Here is a 26,797-nt window from a genome sequence, read left to right on the forward strand (position 1 = left end):
GTAAGGCTCACTTGGGAGGGTATCCAAATGAAAGCTCTTGTCTTTTGAGTTGAACAAACACGCTACAAAAGAGCGTAGTGTAGTGTAGTGCATTTTGCAAACTTACAACTTCATACCATACATAATATTGCAAAATTCATGCCGTAAATGTTTTCAAGGATCCAGGAATAAATACATAGCTGCAAAGCTGGCATGAAAGTTTGCAAAAATTCAGGAACCGAAATCTATCTTTATGAGGAACTTTGCCACGTATGTAGAATAATCAATGCTTAATGTGAATCATATGTTATTTACACATCCCATTATAGTGCTGTCTTAGCATAATCGAAAAACACCCGACCAAAATAGAATAAGCACACCAATGACGACACTACCAGCCAATGACAGCTGGCGACGTTGCGCCTTGTTGCGCAATGCAGAAGTGGACGAGTATAAAGGTGGGCGTTGTCAAGAGATACGTCAGACGACCTCCGAGCCCTACCACCAGGCTGCCCACTTCCAAGTCCACCATGCAGGACTGGAAGTGGGTGTTGTCGTGGGTTCAGAAAAATTTCCTTCTGGACTCATGCTTACTTCGTAACTCTCCCGGTGAGTTCACTCATCGGGAAAACACACCCCGGCTTCTGGGCCTTCGTCCCGTCAGCGGCCTCGCTATCACCCCGCAAGGGTGCGAGAGGTTGGGACGAGGTGTCCCGGGGGCCCCCGAAGTCTCGCCCCGACCACAGCGGTTAGTTTTTACGGTACCCTGCGGTCGGGTGAGGATACGGGGGACCTCGGTGATTGTCATCTTTCGTCAGAACTTGAAGGTAAGGTTGACTGTTCTTATTTCCAAGCAGATGTTGGGAAAATTTTGACCTCATTTTGTAGCGGTAACTTGTACGCATTTCAACTATAAGATGCGTACAAAATGCTTCAAAACCAAGTCAAATACTTTCATCTGCTTGGGGGTTCGGTTTGTGCCACGTCACTGACATAGAAATCTGAATTTCAGTTAGTGTGCAATGTCATTTCCGTGTTCGGTATAGAAGACGTCATTCATTACTTTACTTCGTTCAAGCCGAAATGCTTTGATAACGATTATAGGCAGACAATTTTGACACCCACAGCTTTTCTCTTGTCTTGTTTGATTTATTTCACCAGAGCTTGAGAAAGGTTTCAGTAAGGATCAGTTTTCCCCCTGGCCTGTCCCGTGATATTTCTTGACCACGCAGTCGATCGATAATCCATGGTGACGTAGAATAACCGTTTAAGCGTACTTCACGTGACCCATGAACAAAGGCCACCTTTGACACCTGCATCATGCAATCATTACTTCTGCTAGTTTTAGACGTCAGCTACCTCTGCTTTGTTTCAATGACAGTGGTGGGCGTTGTCGCTTGGCTAACATGGTAACCATAGCAACTGAAGTCAACAGTGGGGTGTGGTCTTAGCCTAAATAACTCATACCATTCATCCATTAACTACTAGGATGAACTGTGGGCCAGCAAAGTATTACTGAGGTTATGTAGATGTATATCTACCTTGCTCTATTCAGCTTGCTGAATTGAAAACTTATTTTGGAATAGGCACTGAAGTCGCATTAAAAATGAACTGGCTTTTTGAGGTCCTGTGTAGGAAAAAGGCTATAGATTAGATGTAGTGGCTTTGATCGGAATTGAGTGAGTTGAGTGACATGGCACAAACAAGTCAACAGAAGGTTTAATGCTGACAAGCATGGACTGTGGTTACCTCATGAGCGAGCCGGGTACCGGGTGTAGAGACAAATCTACAGAAGTAAGCTGTGAGTGCATGGGAAACGTTTCTGGGCAACACGACAACACCTACTTCCAACTGGATCATGATGTGGATGGTAGCTGTGGTGACATGGGCTGGAGGATAGGACAGAAACAGCAATAAAAAAACTTGGTGTCATGATATATCACTTGATTTTGTTGTTTTTTTGGTGTTTATGTCATGACTATATAGTGTTACCTAATGTTGTGCTACCAACCTGTGTGTGCATATGTGTGTGTGTGTGCACACATTATGTGCGAGAGAGTGTATGGGTCGGTGTATGTACAGTCTATGTGCAAGTATATTTATGAGATGGTGTGTTTAATTGTGTTGAAGTGCATGTCTCTGTGATTTTATCACTGTCTGTGTGTGTGTGTGTGTGTGACAGAGAAAAATGGTGAACAAAATGAAAGGGAATCATTCATACCAGTAATACATGTGGTAGTAGAACAACCTGTATTTTTTTGGGTCCTTTTTGTGAATAACCTGAACATTGTTATGGTACTACCAAGTGTTACAAAGCATGTTAACAGATTAGTGAAAAAAAAGTCTCTACCAGACTCCATGGGTTGCCGGAAAAAATAGTAGAAAGCCAAAGAGACTGAATGATATGCCAAAGGAGTTAACTGGCCATAGAATGACATACGGTTACAAATTGTTATTCCATGGAAGGCTGACTTCTCTGGCATGTTATTCAGTCTATTTGGTCAAATTTCTACTACTTTCCCAGCACCCATGAAGTATGGAAGAGACTTAAAACAAACACCTACAACATATGATTCTAGCAACTTGAAACATAGTTGGTATGTCTGCAGTGTATAAGCAGAACTGGTTTGAATATAAAGACTGCGTATTTGCCTCCTCCAAACCCTATCAGTAACAAGTCTCAGACTTTCAACATTGGCCTGTTGGAATATATAGTAAACATTAAGCTATCTATGGCAGCTCTATCTAAATAACAGTTAACAAAAAAACAACTTAGCTAGTTATAACAAAACTTACAAAACTAAAAGGTTATGGCTTATAGTTATAGCTGGCTTCTGCTCGGAGCTACATTTGTATCAGCTTCAAGATAGATATACATTATATATGTGACTCTTGACTGACATATCCATGTACTTGTATCAGGTAAATATTTCTGGTAGTCTTTTGGATAATACATCACACAATTTGTCAAAGGGAAACAAAAGTTGGAAATCAATGGTGGCTTCTTCATGTAAGCATCCTTTTGTATGCACTTTCTTTGCAACAGTATAGTATGATGCATAAAGCATTCATAGATATTCCACAAGTAAACCACAGTAAAACATAATCTTAACTTTTTAACTGTAAGAACAACAGAAAATAATCTGCTACTAAAATATGTTACTAAAACATGTAGCAGTTACTTTGTAGCAATTTCCTTATAACTGTTTGGAACAACAGATGCTCATACAAGCAAACATAGGAGGTTTAAACCTGTTTAGTTACTGTTTATCCTGTTTGGTAGAGTTTTAGTACAATCCTAATTCTTACGTAACCAAAGGTAAATGAACAAAACAAAAGTATATGTAGACAAACGAGTCCACAACTGCACAGCAGTTACCAGTGTAACCCTATGTTCTTAGCAAAAATAGAACAAATCATGTTAATATCTTGAAGGATAAGCTTCCTGTTTCTGGTACAGTTATGACAAATAGTATATAGTTCTCTGCAACACTACCGTCATTCTTCAGATCTATCATTTTGAAATGACTCTGAAAGACAGTTGAAACTTTAGTAGCCTTGTTTGCTGTACATCCACTTTACTTTAGTCTATTTCCATAGGTACTTCCGTAGGCTCAGTAGAAGTCACTTGGTCTGATGCTGGTGTCTTAGAAGACTCTCCTGGTTTACCGACCACCCTATAAGAAGCCGTGCCCTTCTTAATGTCTATTGTGGATATGATCTGCTTCAAAATCCCCGCTGCGAATTTTGCACTTGGTACTTGTGTTGATGACTTGCCAGGAGTACCGTTGTTGTTGTTGTTGGCCGTGGACAACCCTATTGGCTGAGTGGTTGAGGATGAAGCACTGGATAAGGCACTAGTAACTGGAGTAGAGTTAGTGGATGGTAGCACTGGCACAGCAGTGCCCCTAGTGTGGGGAACAGTAGGAATGGCACCTGGCACATATGTGGAGATCGAACTCGTAGCTTGTGGCGGAAGTAAAACAGATCGAGGACCAAGGTTTGGACCGGTCCGCCCAGACGTGTGCCGTGGGGCTGACTGGGAGATACTGTTTGTTGTCGGATCAGCGTACGGCACGGTTGTCACGTTTCTTGGAGCTGGCATGGTCTGGGCAGGATGTGGTGATGGCACATTTGGGATGACAGGTGTAGAAGCTGCTAGCTGCGAGTTGATCACCAGTTTATTGTTACCTGCAGTTGATGAAAAAATGGGTGCATTTTAGAGGCAATCTGATAGTAAATTTAGAATCGCCTTTGAAAAAGCATTGGTAGCTGTAGTTGTTAGAGAAATTGGTGTATCTTGGAAATAATCTTGCTGCAAGTAACAAAGAAGCTATATGTAAGTAGGTAATAATAGTGGACAACTTCAAGTTAACCGTACACACTCAGGCCACAGCTTCTTTTCTTGAAGGTTTCTTGGGCTGGTGTACAAGATCTCCTTAAGCTGTTTTCCACTACAGCTTGTCCACAAGGACACAAAGTTGTCCACTAGTTGCCTAAAGAAGCAATGTGTTGGTATAGAACTTGGTGTACCATAGATCTAGGTTAATCTTATTATGAGGATCTTAAATTGCCATTGAAGAAACTGTACTCACCAAGACAGTCAATATAACATCTTCTCTACTATTTGATACTGACATGTATTATAAAAAGCGACTTAAACAGTCTCCTGACCTATCTTGAGGTTGATGGGTCCCTTCAGTTTAAGGAGCTTGGAGATGATGTCTTCTGTCATTGGTGAGGAGGAAGCCACCTTCCCTGTCATCCTCCCGATGATGAGTTGAAAGGCTCCATCTACTCCTGTAGTCTTGGTCAGTTCTGTGGAGACAGAAACATGGAGTCTTGTAACATCGATGAAGGTTAGACATCCAGGTAATAAGATACGCAAGAAAACAGATACTCAAGTAACTGGATAGATTTTGGAAAAAGTCTGAAGTTTCAGGTACCTTTCACTACCACTTGTGAATGACAAAAGGTATTGGATGCTACCTAAAATGTCTGACAGTTGACAAAATCTATCCAGTTGCTTGAGTAACTGTTTTCCTGCGTTTGGAGTCTTGTAACTACATGTACTAAGTTGGAAAGATACTTGGGATTTTGAAAATCCACTCTTGTGCAGTCAAGTTTCAACCAGCAAAGTTACCTTACAATGTGCCTTGAAATAAAGGGCCTTCAAGAATGAGATACAGTATTAGAAAAGTTATCAAAGAATATCACCATCAGCAATTCCTTATGTCCAAGCACATACATATGTAACTCAAATAAATAAAAATCAGCTGTCTTGGGTGGGCAAAGTTTATAACTTAAAAAGAGACTAGAATAAACATAATGCTGTTACATAAACATTGTGATGACTAACCTAAGATCTTTGACACAATGTCCACCAGCTCAGGTGAACGTTTATTTTGTTCTCCAGTCTTGTTAGGAGCATTTTTAGGTACAACAGAAGCAGTACTGCTGTTTGGCCCTGTAGCTGAGGCACTTGTAGGTGGTGATGTCTGTGCTAAGGCACGTGTACTTGTACTCTGTACATTGCTTTTGTCTTTGCTTCGTGTTCGATAACCGTGTTTGTCTGCAGATTTTCCAGCAGGTTGAACACTTGATGCACTGCTTAAGTGTTTGCTGGCCTTCTTAACCGAATCGCCAGTATCTGAGCGTGCCCACTCCATGGGTGTTGCGTCGGTAGTTTGTTGCTTGACTCCGCCTGTATCTGCCACAGGAGATGATTTCTTTGCAATCAGTTCTTTCATCAGCAAAGTTGCTGTGTCATCCTTGCTTGTTCCAGATCCCTTGTTGGAAATGTTGAGGGTCTTGAGAGCTTTAGAGAGGTTAGGGCTTGCACCATTCCCTTTCTTCTTGGCATTTTGCATGGACGGATTCTGCTTTAGTGGATTCTCCTGGTTTGGGAGGTTATGGAGAAGTCCACTCGTCCTGACAGCCCTGAAATGGTAGAACATTTAAAGAATTGATAGTTCACCAATGCTAGCTCTTGTAACTTGTTGTACATCTTCTGTGCAAGACACAATTGTCTAATTTAATTATGATGTTGAAAATACCAATGCCTGAGGCATTTCAGTTATACATTGCTTAATCATATTTGTTGGATCACCTCCGCCCAAAATCTAAAAAAAGAGAATCCCTACCTACCGACCCTATTTTTTTCAGGACCGCAACCGGTAACACAACATTTTCTAGGCCTAATACAGGTATAACTGGTATAAATATCAGCTTCCCTTGAACAGAAAGGTGTTATATGGTTCAAATGATGGAATAAGAAATCATAATTACTGTGTGAGCTCCTTCTTCCGCCGTAGCACGCCCAAGTTCCTGTGGAGAATTTGGCCGAACTGGAACAGCTGTTGCCCCAGCTGGAAGGCATCCTTGACACGAAACAGCCAGCCAACATATGTATTGCGCATTTGGAGGTTCACGCTGATGACGTTTAACCTCTGGAAAACAATCAAAAAGACAAAAATGTGTTACAGGGCTATTTCTACTTTCGAAGGGTAGATCCCATAATCATACATATAGACACGGTGTATTCCGTATTGCTGGAGGTACCAGCCCAATTCACAGGAGAGCTGGGACTGAGGGTGATTCGGAATAGACCATGTTGTGTTTTATTTATGTCGTACACATCCAAAAAAAATACCATTTCAATGCAAGGGCACCAGTAATTTGGAAAATTTTGTGACTCGGAACCAAAATTTAAAAACATCAATTCCAACATCCAAATCCTGTATCCTAATTTTCCACAGCAGTGCACGCGAAATGTACGTGTATTTGAATTATTTGATGGAAGCCCATTGTGCAATAGCGTAAAATATAGACTGGTCCAGGACACTGGTATCGAATGTTATCCGGGTCCAGGAATGGCATACATGATCATATAGCAGAGTACAAGATGTTCACTATAGGTAAAAGAGTGTCTAGAAGGCAGTAACATTACTACATTTTTGTAATTTGTGATATAACATACTCCCTGTACTGCCTCCATAGCAGCCTTTAGGATGTTTACGAGTTCTTGTGGTGAAATCTCTGCAATCACTTTCCACAGGACGTCCATGGACTGCTGTACCTGGCAAAGGGAACATGAAGGAATTATGGCCTTTCTGTTTATTCACCATAGTACACTGCAGTCCTTTTCTAAACAAAAGCTTAAACATTTTGAGGCATGATAAAAAAAAAAAATACATTGTATACAAACAAGTAAAATACAATATCATTGATTGAACAGAGAAATGCATAAAATGCATGATTAACAAAGCTTAAGAGAGTGATAAACTAAAAATGAATAATTTCAGAAACCATGACTATTCTTTTTGTTCCTCTCAACACAAACAAATCTAAGTACTTGTTGTAAGATTATGATGATCAAAAAATGATGAATGATAAAGCATGTTGAATGCAAAATACCTTATTTTTGCAAGGCTTTCCAACACAGAGTAGACTACCCCAGCTTTCAGCCACCAACCAGTTCCGTGCCTTCTGGAGGAACTGTGTGACCTCACCACTGTGTATCTCCTTCAGAACTGCTGCTATCTGATTTATCAGAAAGGGGCATGCGACGGGGGGAAAATGGGGAAAAAAGCCGCCTTCTTTAGTTTGCTACTCTCAAAATACGCATGAGAAATTGGCATGTTGAGAGAGACCGAGAGAGAAAGTAAACTACTTGAGGAGGAACAGTGAAGGAAATCACTGAGCCAGTATCCTACTGAGTGCCAAACGAATTTCATCAATAGAAAACAAATCTTTTTTAAACTTTGTGTGTTTTGTTGTCTTTTTAGTCAAACATGTACATGAACGTTTTGCATGATAGTCAAGGGTAACACAAATCAAAGTTAGGATGCAGAAAGGCTGCCAACGTGCCACAGTCCAGTGAGATACTCGCTTAATGGAGACCTTAAACAAACCTTCTTAATGACTGCAGAACAGGCAGGGTTGAAGGCATCATCACCCCTCTTGGTGCAGCCCTCCCTGGCCACAGGCAGGGACAGCAGCTCTGTGATGTGGTCACTTCCGCTCTTCATCAACAAGTCAAGGCACGACAGGAAGGTGGAGATGCTGGAAGGATTGATAAATAATCTAACTTAAACATTAAAAAAGGTAGTCCTATAGCTTTAGGGCAGTGGGTTGTTATCCACTGTGTCTAGGGCACGGAAGGGGAAGGCAGAGCCCAACCTTATCCTTTCACTGCCTTTTAGCATCCCAACCAAATTCAGTTACCCATTTTTACACCTGGGTAGAGTGAGAAAAGCATGTTAAGTGCCTTTCCAAAGGACAAAACATTGGTGGCATCGCTGGCATGTTAGGGGATTGAAACCCAGGACCTCTGTATTCTGGGCCAAACACCCTAATTGTTACGCAAACACGATGGCACAAGGACTTTAACAGTGTGTGGGTACTTACTTTGAACAATACATATGGGAAACTATGAAAAGAGGACACACAAAATCAAGAGCACATTCTGCCTTGTGACATATATTCTGTTGGATGCAATTCATAAGTGCAATCAAGAAGCCAAAACTGAAGAAAGTGTGAGCCTATTCTTGTATACATGTGTTTTGGGCATGTATATGCGTTTTGGGCATATGTTGTAGTTTGTAATGCAGGGTTTATATCTTAAAGGTTTCACTCACTTTTTGATGTCATTGATGTAAGAAACAAGGCAAGAGTCCTTCTTGAGTAACCATTCTTCAGGTCTGTAAAGAAACGGATATGAAATAGCAAACATGAATAATGCATTTAGGAAAACAGTATTATCTAGCCAATCATCCTGTAAGCTCGGTAAATTCTATGAGCTACTGGTGTAATCAACAAGAAAGGATAGGCCAAAATTGGGCTGGCCAATCAGAACCAAGGACAAATCACATGTAGGAAAGGGACAACCAACAAGCACCAAGGACAAAATATTGGATGGCCAATGAGCCCAAAGGACATGTCATCGGTAGACATGGACAACCAATCAGAACCAATGACAGCTCACATACGAACATATATGATCAGCACCAAGGACATGGACAGTAAATCAGTCCCAAGGACTGCTACATGCAAACATGGAAAGCAGATCGGCACTAAGGAAAGCTCATGTGCAGACACGGACAGCCAATTGGCACCAAGGCCAGTCACATGCAGGCATGGACGGCAGATCAGCACAAAGGACAGTCACATACAGACATGGATGGCAGATCAGCACCAAGGACAGCTCATGCGCAGACATGGACAGGAAATCAGCACAAAGGCCAGTCACATGCAGGCATGGACGGCAGATCAGCACCAAGGACATCTCACATACAGATATGGATAGCAGATCAGCACCAAGGACAGTCACATGCAGACATGGACAGTAAATCGGCACTATGGACCAATCAACACATGCAACCATGGTTAGCCAATCAGCACTAAGGACAGACACATGCAGATGTGGACAGCAAATCAGCACCAAGGACAGTCACATGCAGACATGTACAGTAAATCAGCACTATGGACCGATCAACACATGCAACCATGATTAGCCAATCAGCACCAAGGACAGACACATGCAGATATGGACAGCAGATCAGCACCAAGGACAGTCACATGCAGACATGTACAGTAAATCAGCACTATGGACCGATCAACACATGCAACCATGATTAGCCAATCAGCACCAAGGACAGACACATGCAGATATGGACAGCAGATCTGCACAAAGGACAGTCACATGCAGACATGGACAGTAAATCAGCACTATGGACCAATCAACACATGCAACCATGATAAGCAAAACAGCACCAAGGACAGACACATACAGATATGGACAGCAGATCAGCACCAAGGACAGTCACATGCAGACGTGGACCGTAAATGAGCACTATGGACCGATCAACACATGCAACCATGATAAGCGAAACAGCACCAAGGACAGACACTTACAGATATGGACAGCAGATCAGCACCAAGGACAGTCACATGCAGACATGGACAGTAAATCAGCACTATGGACCGATCAACACATACTACCATGATAAGCGAAACAGCACCAAGGACAGACACATGCAGACATGGACGGCAGATTGGAACCAAGGGTTGCTCACAGACATGCAGACATCAGCTGAAATGTATATAAGCATTTTGGCTTAAGCTTCAAAAGTTTCTTCCTCCTACCTGCACACTTTCTTGAGTTCCTCCAAACTCTTCATGGTGGGGCAGAACTCAAAGTTTTTCTGATACATCTGCTGCAGAGAAGTCTTTGCTGATGGATCATTGATAGCCCTAATGATGGGGTCAACCTGTAACATAGCAGATTGCAATTTCAAGAAAAATTGAAGTTTTTTTTTTTTATTGGTGTGTCTGTCTGCCTGTCTGTGTGTGCTTCCTAATATTTGTGGTCAGCATAACTTAAGAACCCATGGATGGAGTATGATGATATTTGGTATGTGGGTAGGTATTTGGAAGACGAAAGGTCAAGGTTGATTTTGGGCCCCCTGGTGTGTGACCTTGGTACTGCAGCAGAACTTCCGGTTTTTGTACCTTTTGTCCTGCTTTTTGGTGGCAGATAGCTTTTGACGTAAGAAATATGTGGTGTCATTTTGGCCCCTTAGCAGCTTTTTTCTGTAATTTGGTCTTATACACAGCACCCCTACACCAAAATAGGTGCTAAAGTACAAGAAGACAGTGTTATTGACACATTAGGGGAATCTTATCAATAGTGTACATATAGCAATTGTATGTTTCATCATTTTGTTAGGACCTACCTTACTTATGATGAATGCTAGGATATCATTGGACTTTCTGTCATACTTTTGGAGTTGGTTGAGCAGACACATGGCAAACTGTACGGCCCTCCTTTTCTTACCAAGTCCTTTCTTATCTGTGGACAAATATGTGCTAATTTTCTGTTATGGAATAAGAAAAAAATAATATTTCGTGTGGTTGTCTTCTAACAGATATTTGAAATTATTTCATAACATCAAAGATGATGGAGGTAAATTACATATCCAGAAAAAAATATTTTGTGTAATAAATGGTAGATTGTTTTACCTGACATTGTCACCAACCGTTTTAAGATGTCGTACCCAGTTCCTTTGTCCATGAATGACACCAGCCTGAAAGACAATCATAGCAGATCTGACCAGTCATCTTTTTTTCAAACAGACATCATTAATTATATGGCGTACCTTTAAAAGATCAGAACTTCGACTGTCTGGTCGTTAATGGACGTTCATGCTACATTGGTTTCTAACTTTCTTAGTTGCAAAGATAAACAACGTGGAAGGAATATCCCTTCGCTCCACGATTTTCAGTAGTAAGAGCAGGATTGACTCCAGCTTTAAATATTTTTCCGTCCCATTCATTGTTTGGGAGCTTTGGTTACTAAATGCATTGTTAAATCTGTCAAAATCATTTTAAGCTTAGGAAAGTGTCCACTGTTCATTGTGCTTGTCTACAAAGAGCTACACTGTAGCCTCTGTATAACGAACCTGTAAATACTGTACATAGAGTCTGTCTTCGCTGTCACTACCAGTGGAAGAATAGCTCTTCAGAGAGCTAAACTGGATCGAGATCACTTTTCTTTCCAACTATCTACTTAAAGCTCACCTTGTTGTTGCCTCTTCAGTCAGGTCGTTCAGTATCTTAGGTCCGTTCTCCTCACAGATCCATTCAGTCACGACTGTACCACTGGGGCCGTCTGGCCGGTTCAACACGAACATTAGCAGCCACTTGTTTTCCTGTGAAGTTGACAATTGGATTTAAAAAAAAAGTATGGGTAGTCCAACCAGAGCCCAACCCTCACCTTCCACCGCCTTTTATATGTATATGTACCTCCCAAACCGAAGTCATTGTCAACATTTTTACATCTGGGCTGAGTGCTAGTGAGGAAAGTCATGTAAAGTGCCTTTCCAAAGGGCACAACATCAGATTCATGCCATTGGATTCAAACCCAGGACCTTTGGGTTCTGGGCCAAAACAACCTAACCATTATGCCAACACAGCACCACTTACAATTGGATTAACAATGTATAATTTAATCAGACTTGTTTTCTTGGAAGTATTCAGATCAAATACAGTGACTTGCCAGCATTCTATAAAGCACTCAATCAATGCCATAACACCTGTGTATTCATCAATTTTACTTAAGGGTAACTGTACCAAAACCATGCATCTTAATGAATACTTATCATCATTCTTATACATTCTGCTATTCATATGTAGTCAAGGACGACTCAAGGAAGAAAAGTAATTGATTGTGAATTACTAAATAGAACCAATAATATACCAAACAAATATCTAATTATCACAATAAATGTTGAGATTAAATGCTGCATGAACTGATCCACTTCAATGATACCAACCTTAAGTGCATCAAGAATGATCTTCATCTTAAGCTGATCAGAATACTCCCTGCACTTCAAACCAGGCAGCGCAAGGATACAGGCCACCACAGCTTTGCATTCCTGCAGAGTAAGCATAGCAAGAGTATGCACATTGTAGTGTGAGCGGTCCCAAAGTAATAGACCCTGAATGGTTCAGAGTTCTAATCCTGGCTCTACATGACATATAAAGCTAGTCCCTCATCCTTGTATGAGAAAACTTGTTCTTGGTCTTGGTTCTTATTTAAAGGACTTATGAAATTTATTTGTTATAATAATAACATTTCAATGTTAACTTCTCACATATCATTATAGTAAACTTTTTCCTGAAAAAACATGATACAGTAAGCAGTAAGAAACACGTAAAAAGGAGGCAGAAATGTATCTAACCTTGCCCACTATACTAGCTGCTTTCCTTTCTGCAGCACGCTTGTCCACAGCCTCCCTTATGCTTTTGGCTATATCTTCAAGAATCTGAAAATACACATTAGATATCACAAAAATGCCCTTACTATTAGATGATATAATATATTTCAGATATTTTTTAACTAATTTTGAATCATATAGCTTATTGTACATTTCTTTTTTTAGTATCAAGCATTCTCTATGGACCCAACGGGGAGTATAGATACGATTTTGCAATTTGCCGCACAAATATGTTCTGTTATGTAAATATCAGTGTATTTTTTGCATATGTGTACCTAGGGCCTCCCTGAAAATCAATGCCAAGCCACTAAGGGAGATACCCTAGTAAAAGAATACAGAAATAAATAAATAAACAGAGTTAACAAACTAATTGACAATGCAACATTTTGTACCTTCATCATTGCGTCGCTTGGCTCTTCCATCGTCGTTGCACACAGCAAACCCAGGAACCAGGAAATGAAACTCATCTGTGAAATAAAGCATTGGAAAATACAGTTTCTCTTTTTGGCCTACCAACATTCAACCTGTCACTTTAAGCAGAATTCAATTGTGTGTAATGATTTTTCTAACTCTCAACTTGAAAAGCTTTATTTTTCCAAAATTCTTTTTGCTAAGAGTGAAGTTATAGATACTTACATTACAAGTAACAAGATCACATGCTAAGAACATCCAAATAGTACAGTACGAAAGAGAAAAAAAGCTAAATGCTCTATAATCTACATAAAAGTACATGTATTTCCCTTTTATTTCAACATAAACAAATGCAAACTCATACTAGTACTCTGACTCATAGTAACAAATGACACCTGTCTGAAATATTACAGAAATCTTAACAGAATAATTGCACTACAATGTACATTTGAGTGCCATGTAATTATTGAATGGTAAGAAATCGCATTAAAAACAACAAACTCACACTCTGTTGGACCTTGTCATTCCAAAGCAATCCATAAATGCAGAGCAAGAAGATCTCATTCTCAATGTACCGTGTAGCTGAAAATATATATATATATTACACAAAATGTAAGTTGCCAATTTTACCAGACGTGATTGTACATGTAACTTGATAGGCACCAGGCTATTAGCTAGTAGGACACCAAGGCGTCTTCTTGATGCCCTACACTAAGAAAACAGAAATTACATGTCTTTTTTTTGCTGGGAACAGACACTTAAAGGACAACCTGTTTCCCTGGGAATTACATATTACACATGTACATGTGCCCCCCCCCCCACCACAACACACAAACTGCAACTGCTGTTTTCTCCTCATAACAAACAATGGGACAGCATGAAAATTGATTGACATTCAAAGCTACATGTACCAGGTACATGTAATTGTTAATTTCACAGAGCCCATTGGGAAAGTTTGCACCCCCACCCTCATCTTTTGGACGTCCTATGCCGTTACATGTAAATCCTAGCTAAAAGCCTAAAAGCCACTGTCATTATTGTGTTACAAAAACTAAGGAGAATGTGAGCAAAGCTTTCCATGCAACTTTCTTGCACAACAGTAGATGCCACACGCAATACTACACCTTGGGACTGATCAGCTCCCCAGTGTCTGAGTTTCGTCACACTTTCCACCAGAGCTTTCATGATGTCCAAAAAGTCTTCGTCACCGATCTGGGCTAATGCTTTCACTGGGCGAAACTTAGCGTCCTGTTTCTCTTTCATCAACTCCTCCTGCACTTCCTTGCATTGCCCGTCTTTTGCCATGTACAGTAAGATCCTACCCATCATCAGCTGCCTGAGAAAGTAGAGGATTGAAGACATGATTTTCATATGTGACACAAATATTGCACCAGTAGTTTTTAGTACAAAGCCTATCAAATTGTCAAATGCTGAACTTAAAATACTGTAATTCTTGATTGATCAACAGTAACCTAATTCTATCTACTTAAACGGTCATTAGTCAACCTCTTTTCTCATCGCATATATTTCATTACTAACATCTGAGACAGTGAAATTTTTTCCCATCGCTAAAATTAAATTCAGTGAGCTACTCCCTTTCCCCCAAAATGCTAAAATCACCATCCACAATATCAAATGCACAGTTACTGTAATTGACGAGTGTACAGTATACGTGAAACAATATAAATTTGAATGTATTTCTAACTTAGTAATTCTGATCGCGTACTCATTTTGTATTCCTCCCAATGGGCCATTCAAAAAAAAAATGTACCCCCCCAGATCCCAGTTGACGACATAGGACAGAATTCTAGGATTTAGGGGGCTTGAAGTAGACAGGATTCCGGGATTTAGGGGATTGAAGAATATGCAGATTGGGGTGTCGTCAACCACCCCTTTATTTTTTATTTTTGGAACAGCCCAATGACAGCCACAACTACAGTTGGACATGTATGTCAGCCAAACCGATCAAATAAAATGGATGAATTCGAACACCACTGGATTACTGACCTGTTGTTTGTTAGTTTGCTTACAACTCTCTTTGCTTGCTGGATGATCTTTACCCTTTCTTCAGGTGTCCTGTCACCTGAGTTGCAAGTGTAAGTGTAAGAATTCTTATCTTGAATTCAAATCATATTCTAGATTTTCAAATGAATTCTTAGATATGACAAGGTGCACAAGGCAAAAAAACAGACTGATGTCTATATTGTAGGTGAAGTAAAGAACAGCAAAATGTTTGATCATTAGCTTAAGAAAAAAGAATGAGGAGAAAAACATGGCTTACCAGTGAGCACAGCAGCCAGAATGTTTTCCAAGAGCTCTTTGGCCTTTACCAAAGGGAGCAGAGAAAGCACTCTAGATTCAAGTCAAAAGATAAATATGCAGTCAATACAAAGGATAAGAATAGGGTTTGGATTTTTCAGATTTTCAGCACTTGACATAGACCTTCATTCTGGCTGTCAGACAAGTTCAACACTAGATGATAGAGAAACATTTAGAGCTTGAACAATATAGTAACTGAAAAACATAATATCTGTTTCCAAAGTTAAACCTACTTCTCCAAGGTAATGCTGCCAGGATGTCCATGCTGTAGGACAAAGCCTCCATGGGTTGTGATCCAGTTTGCCACTTTGTGGCACGCTTCTGACAGCCCGTAGCTGAAGTAAGCTTTCAGATCATCACACAGTTTCATCAGCAGAAAGACAGCCAACCAGACGTTATTCTTAAAGGATAAAAAAACAGTCAACAAACAGTATTTGTTTATTAAGAAAAATATCTGTACATGTATTGGTAGTTAAGATAGCAGATGCCTGATTTTCCTGACACTTTTAACCAAGTGCTGATGTTATGCTGTCATTAGGTCAAATGTTGTTAGTCATTTGTCCAGATTAAAAATTTGGTATGTTTCGTTTATGCATTGGAACAAGGTTCAGCTATTAGCTAAATTCGAAGGATTCTTAAACAATATTAGCACAATTAGGGTGAAAACAAATACATGTACCTTGTACCCATCCATGATCGTAGACACGTTAAGATAAGACGATGAACGGGAGGACAAGTTTGATGAGAGCCAGCATGTTGCTGTCACAGCTCGCCCAACCTGCAGACAATAATCATCAATTAATCTTCAGTTTTGTAACCATTGTTCTAACCATGCTACAGGTAGTTCTATAGATGCGTAGGCTCTGGTGGCATACAAATCAATGAAAAAAGTACATATTTTGTCATGTACATGTACTACAAAAAATGCACTTGTAAGCCAAAACCATCTTCATATCATATCATATCATAATTATAGTCCAACTCTTATGGCCAGAGACATAACCAACTTTCTAATAAACTCTTTGAATGAATGCTTCGATTTCAGTTTTCACATATATTAGTCAACTTTATCCAGAAATATTCTACATTTATTTCAACTTATCCAAACATTTGAGGTATCTAGAATATTCTTGGAAAATCAATAGTACATTTTCAGTATTAAGACTTACCTTACTGTTCAGGTTGCTCATATGCTCCAAATTTGTCACTCTGGTCTGAGATGTTGCTATCACGCTTTTGGCTTGCTTTTCTAACCTCTGTAAATAAGAAAAGTCTTAGTCGAAGAAGAACTTGCGAGGTCCTTGTCATATTCCTGTGTTTCGAAACATTTTCTGTTTCCTACCCTACAAATTACAGTTGATATATTGTTTATTTGATTCAATCAAAGCTTCAACAATACTGTTAAATGTTAAAATTTTCACTGTGCCTAAATGTTTGCATTTTTTGCAGTAACCTCTTTACCGCCACTTTAAAGCCACTGCAAAAATGCTTGTTTTGTCTTCTGCCTTCCCTTGTCTTAACAGATAGCTGCCAACTAAAAGCCACTGAGAACTAACAATTTTCACTCTACCCCGAAATCAAATCCCCACAAACTTTAAAGGCATCCAGAGCATTTTATGAGGCTTGAAACGTGAATTAAAAAACTCCAATTTCTAGTCATTCCTACACATAGTAAGTTTCAGTAACACTATACCATTTCATATCGACATTAAAGGAGTAAAGATACGATGTCGTTGTGTGGTGCGAATTGATAGAAAATCCAAGCCCTAAAAGACTGATACTGACTGTCCATCACAATTAGCGGTTCGACCAATGAGAGAGCGACTGCATGTGCGTCTAATATTTGCATTTTTATGCTTTAATTTTGCATTTCTACGTTTAGACGAGGTGGGCAGGGCTATGATATCTATCTATTTACACTGGGCGCATTTTTTTGTGCCGCTTTTGAGCACTTTTGATAAGAAATTTGCACGCAAATGTGGAAAACAGTGGCGTTAAATGTCAATTTCATAAAGATTACAGCAAATAGAATATTTCCAGTTTTCAAGCCTCATAAAATGCTCTGGGTGCCTTTAAAGCATGTACATTATGATACAATAATGTTAAATGTCATTTGCAAAAAAAGTTAATGCTGGAGTACGCTAATGATAATAAGGAAAGTTCAGTAAAACATATTGCAAATTCAGGGTGCACAAAATGATATATAAGTGGTTTACACACCTGGAATTCTCCCAAAGGAATCTCCTGCAATGTCTCCTGACACGTCCATGCTATGAACCAGCTTACACACTTCTCCTAAGCACAACATAGACACGACATCCTTCAATATTACCCCTAAATACCCTCAACAACAAAATTTTGACAGTATCATGTTCATAAAGAGAGATACAAACTGTAGATATAACTTATTATAAGGAGGACAACTAGAGGGAAAAAATATGTGTATGCAGGGCTCAAAATAGAGGGTGCATAAGCACCTTTGTTCACCCAGAATTGGAACTGCACACCTAATTTTTGACTGTGGGAGCACGTTTAGACATTTCTTATTGGTATAGGGTAAAGGTACTATTGTACACTAGTATACAGAATATTTTGGAAATACCAGAAAAAGCAATATAACCTTTTATTGTACTTAATTTGTACACTTTTTAGTACTTGTTTCAAATTTCCAAGTTAGGTATAGAATTACGAATTGAAGTGATTAAGAGAGGCAGTAGCATTTAACTTAAAGCATGTTTTGCTGACTTTCAACTTATTCCATGTGGTGCACCCAAAGTTCTTTCCGTGCGCCTAATTCTTTGGGTTGGGTGAACCAGTGCATCTATTTCCAAAAATAAAATTCGAGCCCTGGTACGTGTCAGGGTATAGAATCAACGGTAGAGATCCCGAGCAAAGTTTCTGTCGACAGATCAAGACTACGATCAGGATCTAGCTAGATCTCTTCCAGCAGAATCAACAATTGGAGTCTCTGTCAATAGAAACTCCATTCCAGATCTCTACTGGCAGAATCAACAATTCTACCAGAAAGAAAGTCTCTACTCTGACATATGTAAAGCATTTCAGTGGGGAAAAAACATTGCATTATTGCGTTAAAGAGATTCACGTATAATACATAATTATTTTGAAGGAAGTTTGAAGACATACGTTATGCTTGAGACTGTAGTTCTGTCCTGTGGCCATGGCATACAGATAAATCCTGAACACTTCATCCATGTTAACACCAGGACTGGGTGTAGCGGTAGACGGTGAAGAAGCTGGCATCATCTCTATGTCTGTGGGTAAACAATAAACACAATCTATTACATTTACTACTGCAGCCTATTAGCTAGCAGGGCGTCAGGGTGTCTTTTAGATGTCCTAAACTAAGAAAACAAAGAAATCAGATGCCATCCTTTTGTAAGGGAAACCAGGGCAGCCCTGTATCCCAGGTAAGTAATTACATACACATGTATATATATCCCTACACACACACTGCAACAGAATGCCTGACACTACAACAGCATAAACACTGATGGACATGCAAGCTACCAGAAAACTGTTAATCCATATAGCCCATTGTAAAAATATGGTCTCCAAATTTTGTCTCCAAATTTTTGTGACACTCTGTCTATAAATCCTAGCTAAAAGCATGTGACATCATGAATATCTGTATCATTACTACACAACAAAATTGATTTAATGGCAAACTTAAAACTCAGTGATAACCTCCTTCTTTCCCATTATAAACAAAATTAAGTCAAAAAGAATTTACAGTAATCTGTAATAGTCTATAAAGCTGGGGCAAAAGTGACCCCCCCCCAAAAAAACACTCACAAAAATCAAGGGGGTTTGCGATGGGGTTTTATGTTTGCGGTTTTCGCAGTGAACTTTCAGCATGAACCTAAAACCACAGCTTAATTTTTTGCCCACCCATGACTGTAGCACTACTATTGTTTCAAATGCGAAAACTCCATTTTCTCCCTACTGCGAAATTAAAACCACGCAAACTTAAAAGCATTTACAGTATTTTAAAAAAGACACTAAGAAATCATTTTAGACACTTCAGAGCTGTCCCAAAGGTCTCAGACAAACCTTGACCAGTTGTGAAACACTTCATGATATTTAGGAAGTCTGTAGGCTCCATCCTGACCAGTCTAATTCTGCCTGCTTGGTTAGGCATTATCTTTATCAGCTCTAAGCGGACCTCATTCCACTTCCCCAAGTGTGCCTGGTAGGTCAGCAACTTGTCCTTCAGGTGACTGAAATTTCAAACAAAAACCCTTGTATAAGTATACATACAAGTACTAGTAGTCAAATTATCAAAAACTGGAAGAAGATTGTGTCTTGAAGGAAATGACAGTGCCCAAGTCGTCTTGTGGTAAGGATTGTAGACTTACTGTAATGGTTCTGGACCGTGGGTTTCAATCCCTAGCAGCCCCAAGGTTGTGCCATTGGAAAAGGTAATTTAGACCTGTTTCCTCACTTGAATCAGTGGAAATGTGTACCCCAGTTTCGTAAGGGACTTTCTCTGGGAAGGTATGTAAAGCTTGAGGTCTTGTGTTTGAGGAGACCCATACCTCAAGCACGTTAAAGATTCCATCATACAAAAAGAGTAGGGGTCCTTCCCAGTGTGAGGGGGTCTCACACAGCTTGTAAGTTGTATTGACTGCACAAATCTGGTGTGTTTCACCTTAAGCTGGTTTACTGGTTATACAAAAAAAAACCACAATGTACAACAGTGTATAACGGCAACGTCACCTTTCAATTCCATATTGGTTGCCTCTGATGTTTACTTTCTGGATGTAGTTGGCTGCCTCCTGCCACCTATAGTAAAAGACAAATGGTGACATTGTACTTGGATCAATAAAATAAATGCATATTGTGTGATGCACAGAATGGTAAGGGTAGTCTCGTAGCCTTTTTGAGGCTGTAGGGGCAGTGGGTTGTTATTCACCGTGTCTAGGGCACAGTATTGTAAGGCAGAGCCCATCCCTTTCCTTCCACCGCCTTTTACCCCCCCAATCAAAGGAATGGAAGGAAAGGACACAATGTCTTGCCAGAAACATCAGGAATCAAACTGGTGACCTCTGAATTTTGTGCCCACTAGCCTAGTTACTAGGACATTCGAGGCCAAAGACATTATTACAGCTATAATTACACACCAGTGACATATCACTTAAACCATCATATAAAATCTGGACAACTTTCATCAGTTCATTTCTTCATAATCATGCAATACCTCTTTTCATTCTCCAGAATTTGGAGTCTCTTCTTCACCACTAAGTAGTCCTCAGTAAAGTTGCTGTTCACTGTTGTGTTACTCTGTGATGTGGTGTCCTCCACTACAATGACCTCAGCTGTACAGTTCCCTCTCGAGCTGCTAGCTGCCTTGTCTTGTCCAGAGTTGTAGGAGCCGTTCAGCACTGCCAAAAGCTCCTGATCATCCCAGCTTTTCAAACCAAGGGCTCTGGGAGGGGAGGGGGGGGGGGGGGGGGGTGAAGCCAACAGATAAAACTAAACAAGAGAGCACAATAGAGACTGTAAGACTGCAACAGGTATTACATTATGCATAATCCCAAGCCTCATATAGGCATTTGAATGGATGGATGGATCAAGGTTGACAGTTATTTATTAACCTTTAGCACGCACACTGAAGTAGCCGTTTCACACCCAATTTCCTATTGGTTACAGTGGGAGCAATGGCAATCATTGCCAAAGCCTAATGTGGATCGGCACAAGTTTCACCCCATATACTGTAAATGCGGAAATGTTTGCGGTGGTTTTATGTCCGTGGTTTTCGCGGCCGTATCACATTTCTATCCAATACTGCAGCAGTATGTGACTATAGCACTGCAGCGAACTTAAAACCACCGCGAACACTCCATTTTTGCCTTAGTGCAAAATAAAAACCACACAAAATTAAATACATTTACAGTATCAAACACATAATTATATGACAAATTTGCAGCTTTCTACCTCAAACAGTAGTACAAACTTTGATACTTACATGTTTGGCCCGATGTTACCACTGTTTTGAGGGGCCAGGTCAAAGGTCCTTTTTATGGCACTCAAAGCTTTCTCCTTCAGTGAAGACAGCAAAATGCCGCTCTTGTCTAGAAACATATCCACAAGGAGCTCTTCTATCCTGGAAAAAAAATTAATGAACAAAGAATGTTGACTGGAAAGTATAAGGATTTTAAGATATCCTCCTTGAGACTATATGAAATAAATCATGTAAGTCCCCGTGGCGTAAGCGGTAACGCAACCCCGCTGCTTCACCATCTGGATCAAATTCCGTGGATCCTAGGGCCCGGGTTCGATCCTAGGGTCGACTCCAGCTAAAGTTGAATGGCAGCAAAACTTCAACCTACAATTTCTACAAAATTTCAAATATTGTAAGTAATACATCCGATAAAGTACAACAAAAGGTTACATTGCTTTTCTGATACTTACACTTTAAGAATATTCTGTGTGCTAGACTGTACAGTACCTTGAATAGTGTACAAAAATATCTAGGTGCACCAGAGAGCCCATAGTCAAAAATGAGGTGTACAGCTCCAATTTTGGGTGCACAAAGGTGCACATGCATCCAGTATTTCGAGCCCTGAATCTTCAATCACTGGAAAATAGGAAGTTCAAGCAAGAAGACCAACTTACGACTGCATGATCGCACGTTTGCTGCTTACCAGGCCACCGTCACTGGTTTCTCCAGAATAGCTGTTTAGTGTCACCTCACTGAAATACAAGAAAGCAGCCACAACATCGACAGTACTAAGGACAGGTGCAAAATATGAGGTTGAGTTTTGTTAAGACATTCTTAGTTACATAATTTGACAACTGATACACTCTGTAAGAGGAATGTCCCAGTGGCTTAACTAGTAGGAGCCTCACAGTTTAGCTCCTGGTTCCAATAACTGGGAGACTCAGGGCCAAGACGTCTCGGTTGGGGCTGTACTCGTCTTTTAGAAGGGACATAAAATGGGGTCCCGTGATCGAAGGGGTGCGTCAAGTATGTTAAAAGGGAAGGGCTAGCAACCGGACCCTGTAAAAATGTAGCATACCATGCTACAGAAACAGTAAGGAAACTTGCTGACCTATGTGCCACTAGGCACTACAAGGTTTCACAGCAACACTCTGTAAGACATTGAATCATTTGAACAAGTCTTGAAACAAGATGACATACCATGGCTGATGCAGACAAAGGGAGCGCATGGTTTCCTCCAGAATGACCAGGGCTTCAAGCGGTTTCTTGTTTTGCCAGTGTGTACGAGCTGAGGTCACTGCGCTGTTCAAGGCTCTCCTTACAGGTTCATAGCTGAGGGGAAACACAAACCTTTAAAAACTGGCCACAAAACTAAAACATCAAAAGAACTTGGATAAAGCATGTAAGAATGAAAGAACATGTACATGTAGCAATAAAAAAATTCCCTAGTACATATATCAATTGTGATTTAACACTATGAATATTTGCTCCAAGACATCTCTAAAATGACACCTTAACAAATATCATGTGAAAAGATGACATGTGTGTATGACATGTATATTGTACTTGATGTTTTAACACAATATTACCTGAGAAACTTACATTATCAGAATTTCATTCTTGTTGACCAGCAAAAGAAATGAATGAGTGAATGATTAGTTTACCCTTACCAGTATCGTAACAGCACATAGCACTTACTCATGATAGGAGGCGGAAGTTCCATCATAGTGATTGTGCTCACATTCATAGCACGACTCCTCTTCATAATCATACCTAACAAAGAGGTTTTAAAAATCAGAGAGGCAAAATTCTCACATTTGATTCCGTCTGAAAAATCTTTGAAAACAAAACATGTCAACATTGTTTTCAATTTCATTGTAATGCTGAATTCGTACTTTACTTTACTCACATCTAAACACCAAGGAAATAAATTGGTATGGTCTACAAAAATGTAACTCTAAGACTGATAGGGCAATGCAATGGCCTAATGGGTAGAGTGTTCGCCTTGCATATGGTGGGTCGTGAGTTCAATCCCTGACCAAGTCATACCAAAGACTTTAAAAATGGTACGTACTGCTTTCTCTGCTGAGCACTCAGTATTTGAGAAAGAATATGGTAGTTAAAGACACACCACTACCACTAGTACCAGTGGACTAGCCCCCTGCTGTAGTGATTGCACAAAGTTGCGTAGCCCAAGGGCTATTGAAACGGAGATGGGTGCTGCCCTATGCACCTGGCCACCATCTGGTGTGGGAGGACTTCAACTTTAACTTTAACTAAGACTGATAGGCACTTACCAGCACCTTCTTCTTCTTCTTCCCCAGTAGCTATCTTCATGGCAGTAACAATAGCAGTCATCCTCAATGTCGCAGTCGTTAGTTTCAGGGGCTGCAGAGTACTCCTTATATGTGGAGTCTATGCGATTGAGGATTTCATCTAAAGAAGAATCTGGAAGAAAAATCAAATACATGGCAGACTTCATGCACTCATGACGGTAAGTACCCTCAGGCAGAACATTAAAAAACTGCACTATGCCCTCTGGCAGAACATGCAGAAACTGCACTCTGCCCTCTGGCAGAATGCACAGAAACTACATCGCAGGAACGCAGAAAGACACACTGCAGACAAACAAAAAAACAATACTTTACTCCCTTGAACTTGAAGCAAATGTAAAATCTTTTACATTCAATGATTTACATTTACTTCAATGATTTAAAATACTTTAATTTTTGTACAGCATTTACTGAGTAATTTGTAAAGACCAAGCTAAGGTATTGTAGAGAGAAAAAAACTAGAAGACGTACCTTGGAAAGAAGACATGCCTTCAGTCTCCCTCTCCTCCTTCGATAAGGAAGACCTAAGACTGGGATGTGAAGCAAAAGACTGTCTTGCTTTCTTCCTGGAGTTGTCAGCTACTGTCTTCTTCCTTTTCAACTTCCAACTGGTGTCTTTGCTGTGGGCATTGCAGTGGTCCCCCTGTATCCACTGTTGACACTGGCAAAACAAACAAATCGTATTAGCAGAAAGTTTTTTATTATGAGTTTGCCAACATAGAGAGATTGGGCAACCGATCCCAAATTCTCAACCTCCTTCTGGTCTTGTTAAAAATGACGAAGGAATACATGTTCTTTCAGAGATGTGACACAAGTAATGGTTACATCCAAGATTGTAAAAAATATAAATTAAGTGTACTACCACTTACCTCCTTGGCAGGAATATCACAAACATAACAGTAGCAACTGTCACAGAAGGTAGTGTTCTCTTGTTTGGAATTGCCGCCATACGGTTGACTGGGGATCGTGCTACTGAAATATGTAAGACATTGGTAATTCGTGACTTTTACATCAATCCTTGTGTAACTTTACTCGCTACCTAAAATATTGCTTTAATCAGAATGACAGGGTTGCCTAAGATCATACTTTTTAACACACAAAATTTGAGGATAGCATTATGGACATGTTCAACCTTATGATACTTGGAACAATATCAACTTTATCTATTTTCTGATCATAGTTGGTTGACATACTTTGTAACAAAGCATAACTACATTTAAGCAAGCTGCAAACTTGTAACATGGCAATTTTTAAGCACTTACTTAAACTTGTGAGCCCTGCAGTCCTCTCGAGCATGTGGATACTTGATGGTGTCGGAAGGCTTAAAGTACGTCACTACAAAGTCTTCCTTGCCCAAGGGCTTGGCATCATTGGCTGATGTTCCTGTGGCTGTAATTGAGAAATTAAATTGAATGTAATTGGATCCAGTTTTACAAGTCTTTTACGGAATTCTCTCACTGAATTGTTTTAACTACTCTCTCGACAAGAAGGCATGTATACGTGAGGTATAAGTTAACTTTCCTGCTACATTTCTAATAGTTGTTTTTACCTCCTTGTGTTTCTTCCACGATCAAAACATCATCCTCGGTTTCCTTCGCACCTGATAGTTCAGGATCTCTCTTCTGTTTGAGGGAGGGAGAAAAAAATACATAAGCTTTCACAGTCTGAATATGGTGTTGAAGAGAATTATGAGAGACAAAACATGCTATGTAAGCAAAAAAATGTGAACTTGTTTTAATTTTCTTCTGAAAACTGTAACTAGAACTTGTGTCAATCCTTCTCTTTTAAAACGTAGCCTGGGTATCATCTTCCATAGCAACCACTGGCTCAATCATTTCACTTGATTAGCAAGCGAAAAAACTGAGCCAGCGGTTACTACGGCAGATGGCACCCAGGCTTTTTATAACTATCAATACTGTTAACTTACTGTAACGTTATAATACTGCGAATCATTGTGGATTTGTGATACTGATAAAAATATCTGTACCTGCTTCTTGAAGGATATGAACTCAACATCATCATCATCATCTTCAGAAGGATGTGGTCGTTTGTGGGACTTCTGCATGTAACACAAGGAGCAAAGTTTGTTTCAAAAAGTTGACAAGCGGGAAACAACAAATTCTGTCTTTCAAAGTTTTGGTGCCTTACACTTACAGTTAGTGCAACATAACATTGACAAAGCTTGTCTAGAATGAACTTGATAATAATAACTGTGTGCAGTAAGCTTGGGAGGTGCTAGGATGAAAAAAACAATCATAGAACCCCCCTCAAAATATCAGGTGGAGCATTCCAGAATAATTATCTGGTGAAAACAGAACTTTTACATATCAATTGGTGTTGTTGCTTTTGTAGAAACTTCTTTCTTTTTTCAAAGTTTCATTCAAGCCTTACAGTTTTTGGAAACAAATACTTAAGGTAAAAGAGATAAAGTTACGCAAAATACTTCTGATATTATGAAAAACAAACAAGCTGTGTTTCCCGCGAAAAGTCTGCTGACCTCAACAGTCTAGCCTCCCATGGGACGACCCATGGCGCCAAAAACAGGCGGGTCCAAAACTTGTTTTCCTTCGGCCAATTTCAAATCCAAGACCTGCCCTAGCTTTGTTCTTAAGTTAACTGGAACTCAAACTGTTTTGCAACGACGCTTGCTTCTTTTCGTTACTGATAAGTGTGATAATATGCAAACAAAACGTTTGAACAAGCCCGAAACTCGAGAGTGGGTGAAAGTCGTGCAAGATGACAGCTCGCCATATGGTCGATGGTCGCCCCGCCATTTTCTGTCGCCCCGAAATTCCACTTTCCCCGGGCTGAATTCCAAATGTCCCGGTCAAAATATTATCGTGGTAACATAAATATTATCAGGCGACACTACAAAAGCCTTTATCTGCCGAGTTTTGGTTGTTTTCCCGCCGATATTTCACTCACCTCTCTCCCCACTCCACCTCCGTCCTCCATCTTGGATGCCGAATGTGGGTTTGATTTTGCCGCGAACTGGGCGATTACATTGTAAAGAA

At 40.0% G+C, this 26,797-nt stretch overlaps 2 protein-coding genes across 2 annotated transcripts; both read right to left on the reverse strand.

Annotated features, from left to right (window-relative positions):
- Positions 1–2,215: 2,215 nt before the first annotated feature.
- Positions 2,216–10,265, reverse strand: LOC136422800 (uncharacterized). The gene is made up of 9 exons (XM_066410684.1): positions 10,126–10,265; positions 8,619–8,681; positions 7,893–8,043; positions 7,396–7,521; positions 6,959–7,057; positions 6,268–6,428; positions 5,339–5,919; positions 4,654–4,797; positions 2,216–4,170 (listed from the first exon to the last, which is right to left on the reverse strand). The coding sequence occupies exons 1-9, from the start codon at positions 10,257–10,259 to the stop codon at positions 3,563–3,565; spliced, it is 2,067 nt and encodes a 688-aa protein (XP_066266781.1). The 5' UTR covers positions 10,260–10,265; the 3' UTR covers positions 2,216–3,562.
- Positions 10,266–10,649: 384 nt separating this feature from the next.
- Positions 10,650–26,765, reverse strand: LOC136423383 (uncharacterized). Its single transcript, XM_066411527.1, has 29 exons — positions 26,709–26,765; positions 25,771–25,842; positions 25,333–25,405; positions 25,046–25,172; positions 24,653–24,755; positions 24,255–24,444; positions 23,748–23,898; positions 23,149–23,223; positions 22,651–22,782; positions 22,125–22,202; positions 21,475–21,612; positions 20,707–20,934; positions 20,226–20,291; positions 19,560–19,726; positions 18,633–18,760; positions 17,709–17,783; positions 16,658–16,744; positions 16,168–16,266; positions 15,722–15,888; positions 15,451–15,521; positions 15,177–15,252; positions 14,294–14,505; positions 13,675–13,751; positions 13,151–13,225; positions 12,723–12,806; positions 12,315–12,416; positions 11,560–11,690; positions 11,002–11,066; positions 10,650–10,831 (listed from the first exon to the last, which is right to left on the reverse strand). Exons 1-29 carry the CDS (start codon positions 26,736–26,738, stop codon positions 10,650–10,652), a joined length of 3,261 nt encoding a protein of 1,086 aa, XP_066267624.1. The 5' UTR covers positions 26,739–26,765.
- Positions 26,766–26,797: the final 32 nt, after the last annotated feature.

Source organism: Branchiostoma lanceolatum, chromosome 17 (genome assembly GCF_035083965.1).
Source record: "Branchiostoma lanceolatum isolate klBraLanc5 chromosome 17, klBraLanc5.hap2, whole genome shotgun sequence".
Classification (NCBI taxonomy): domain Eukaryota; kingdom Metazoa; phylum Chordata; class Leptocardii; order Amphioxiformes; family Branchiostomatidae; genus Branchiostoma; species Branchiostoma lanceolatum.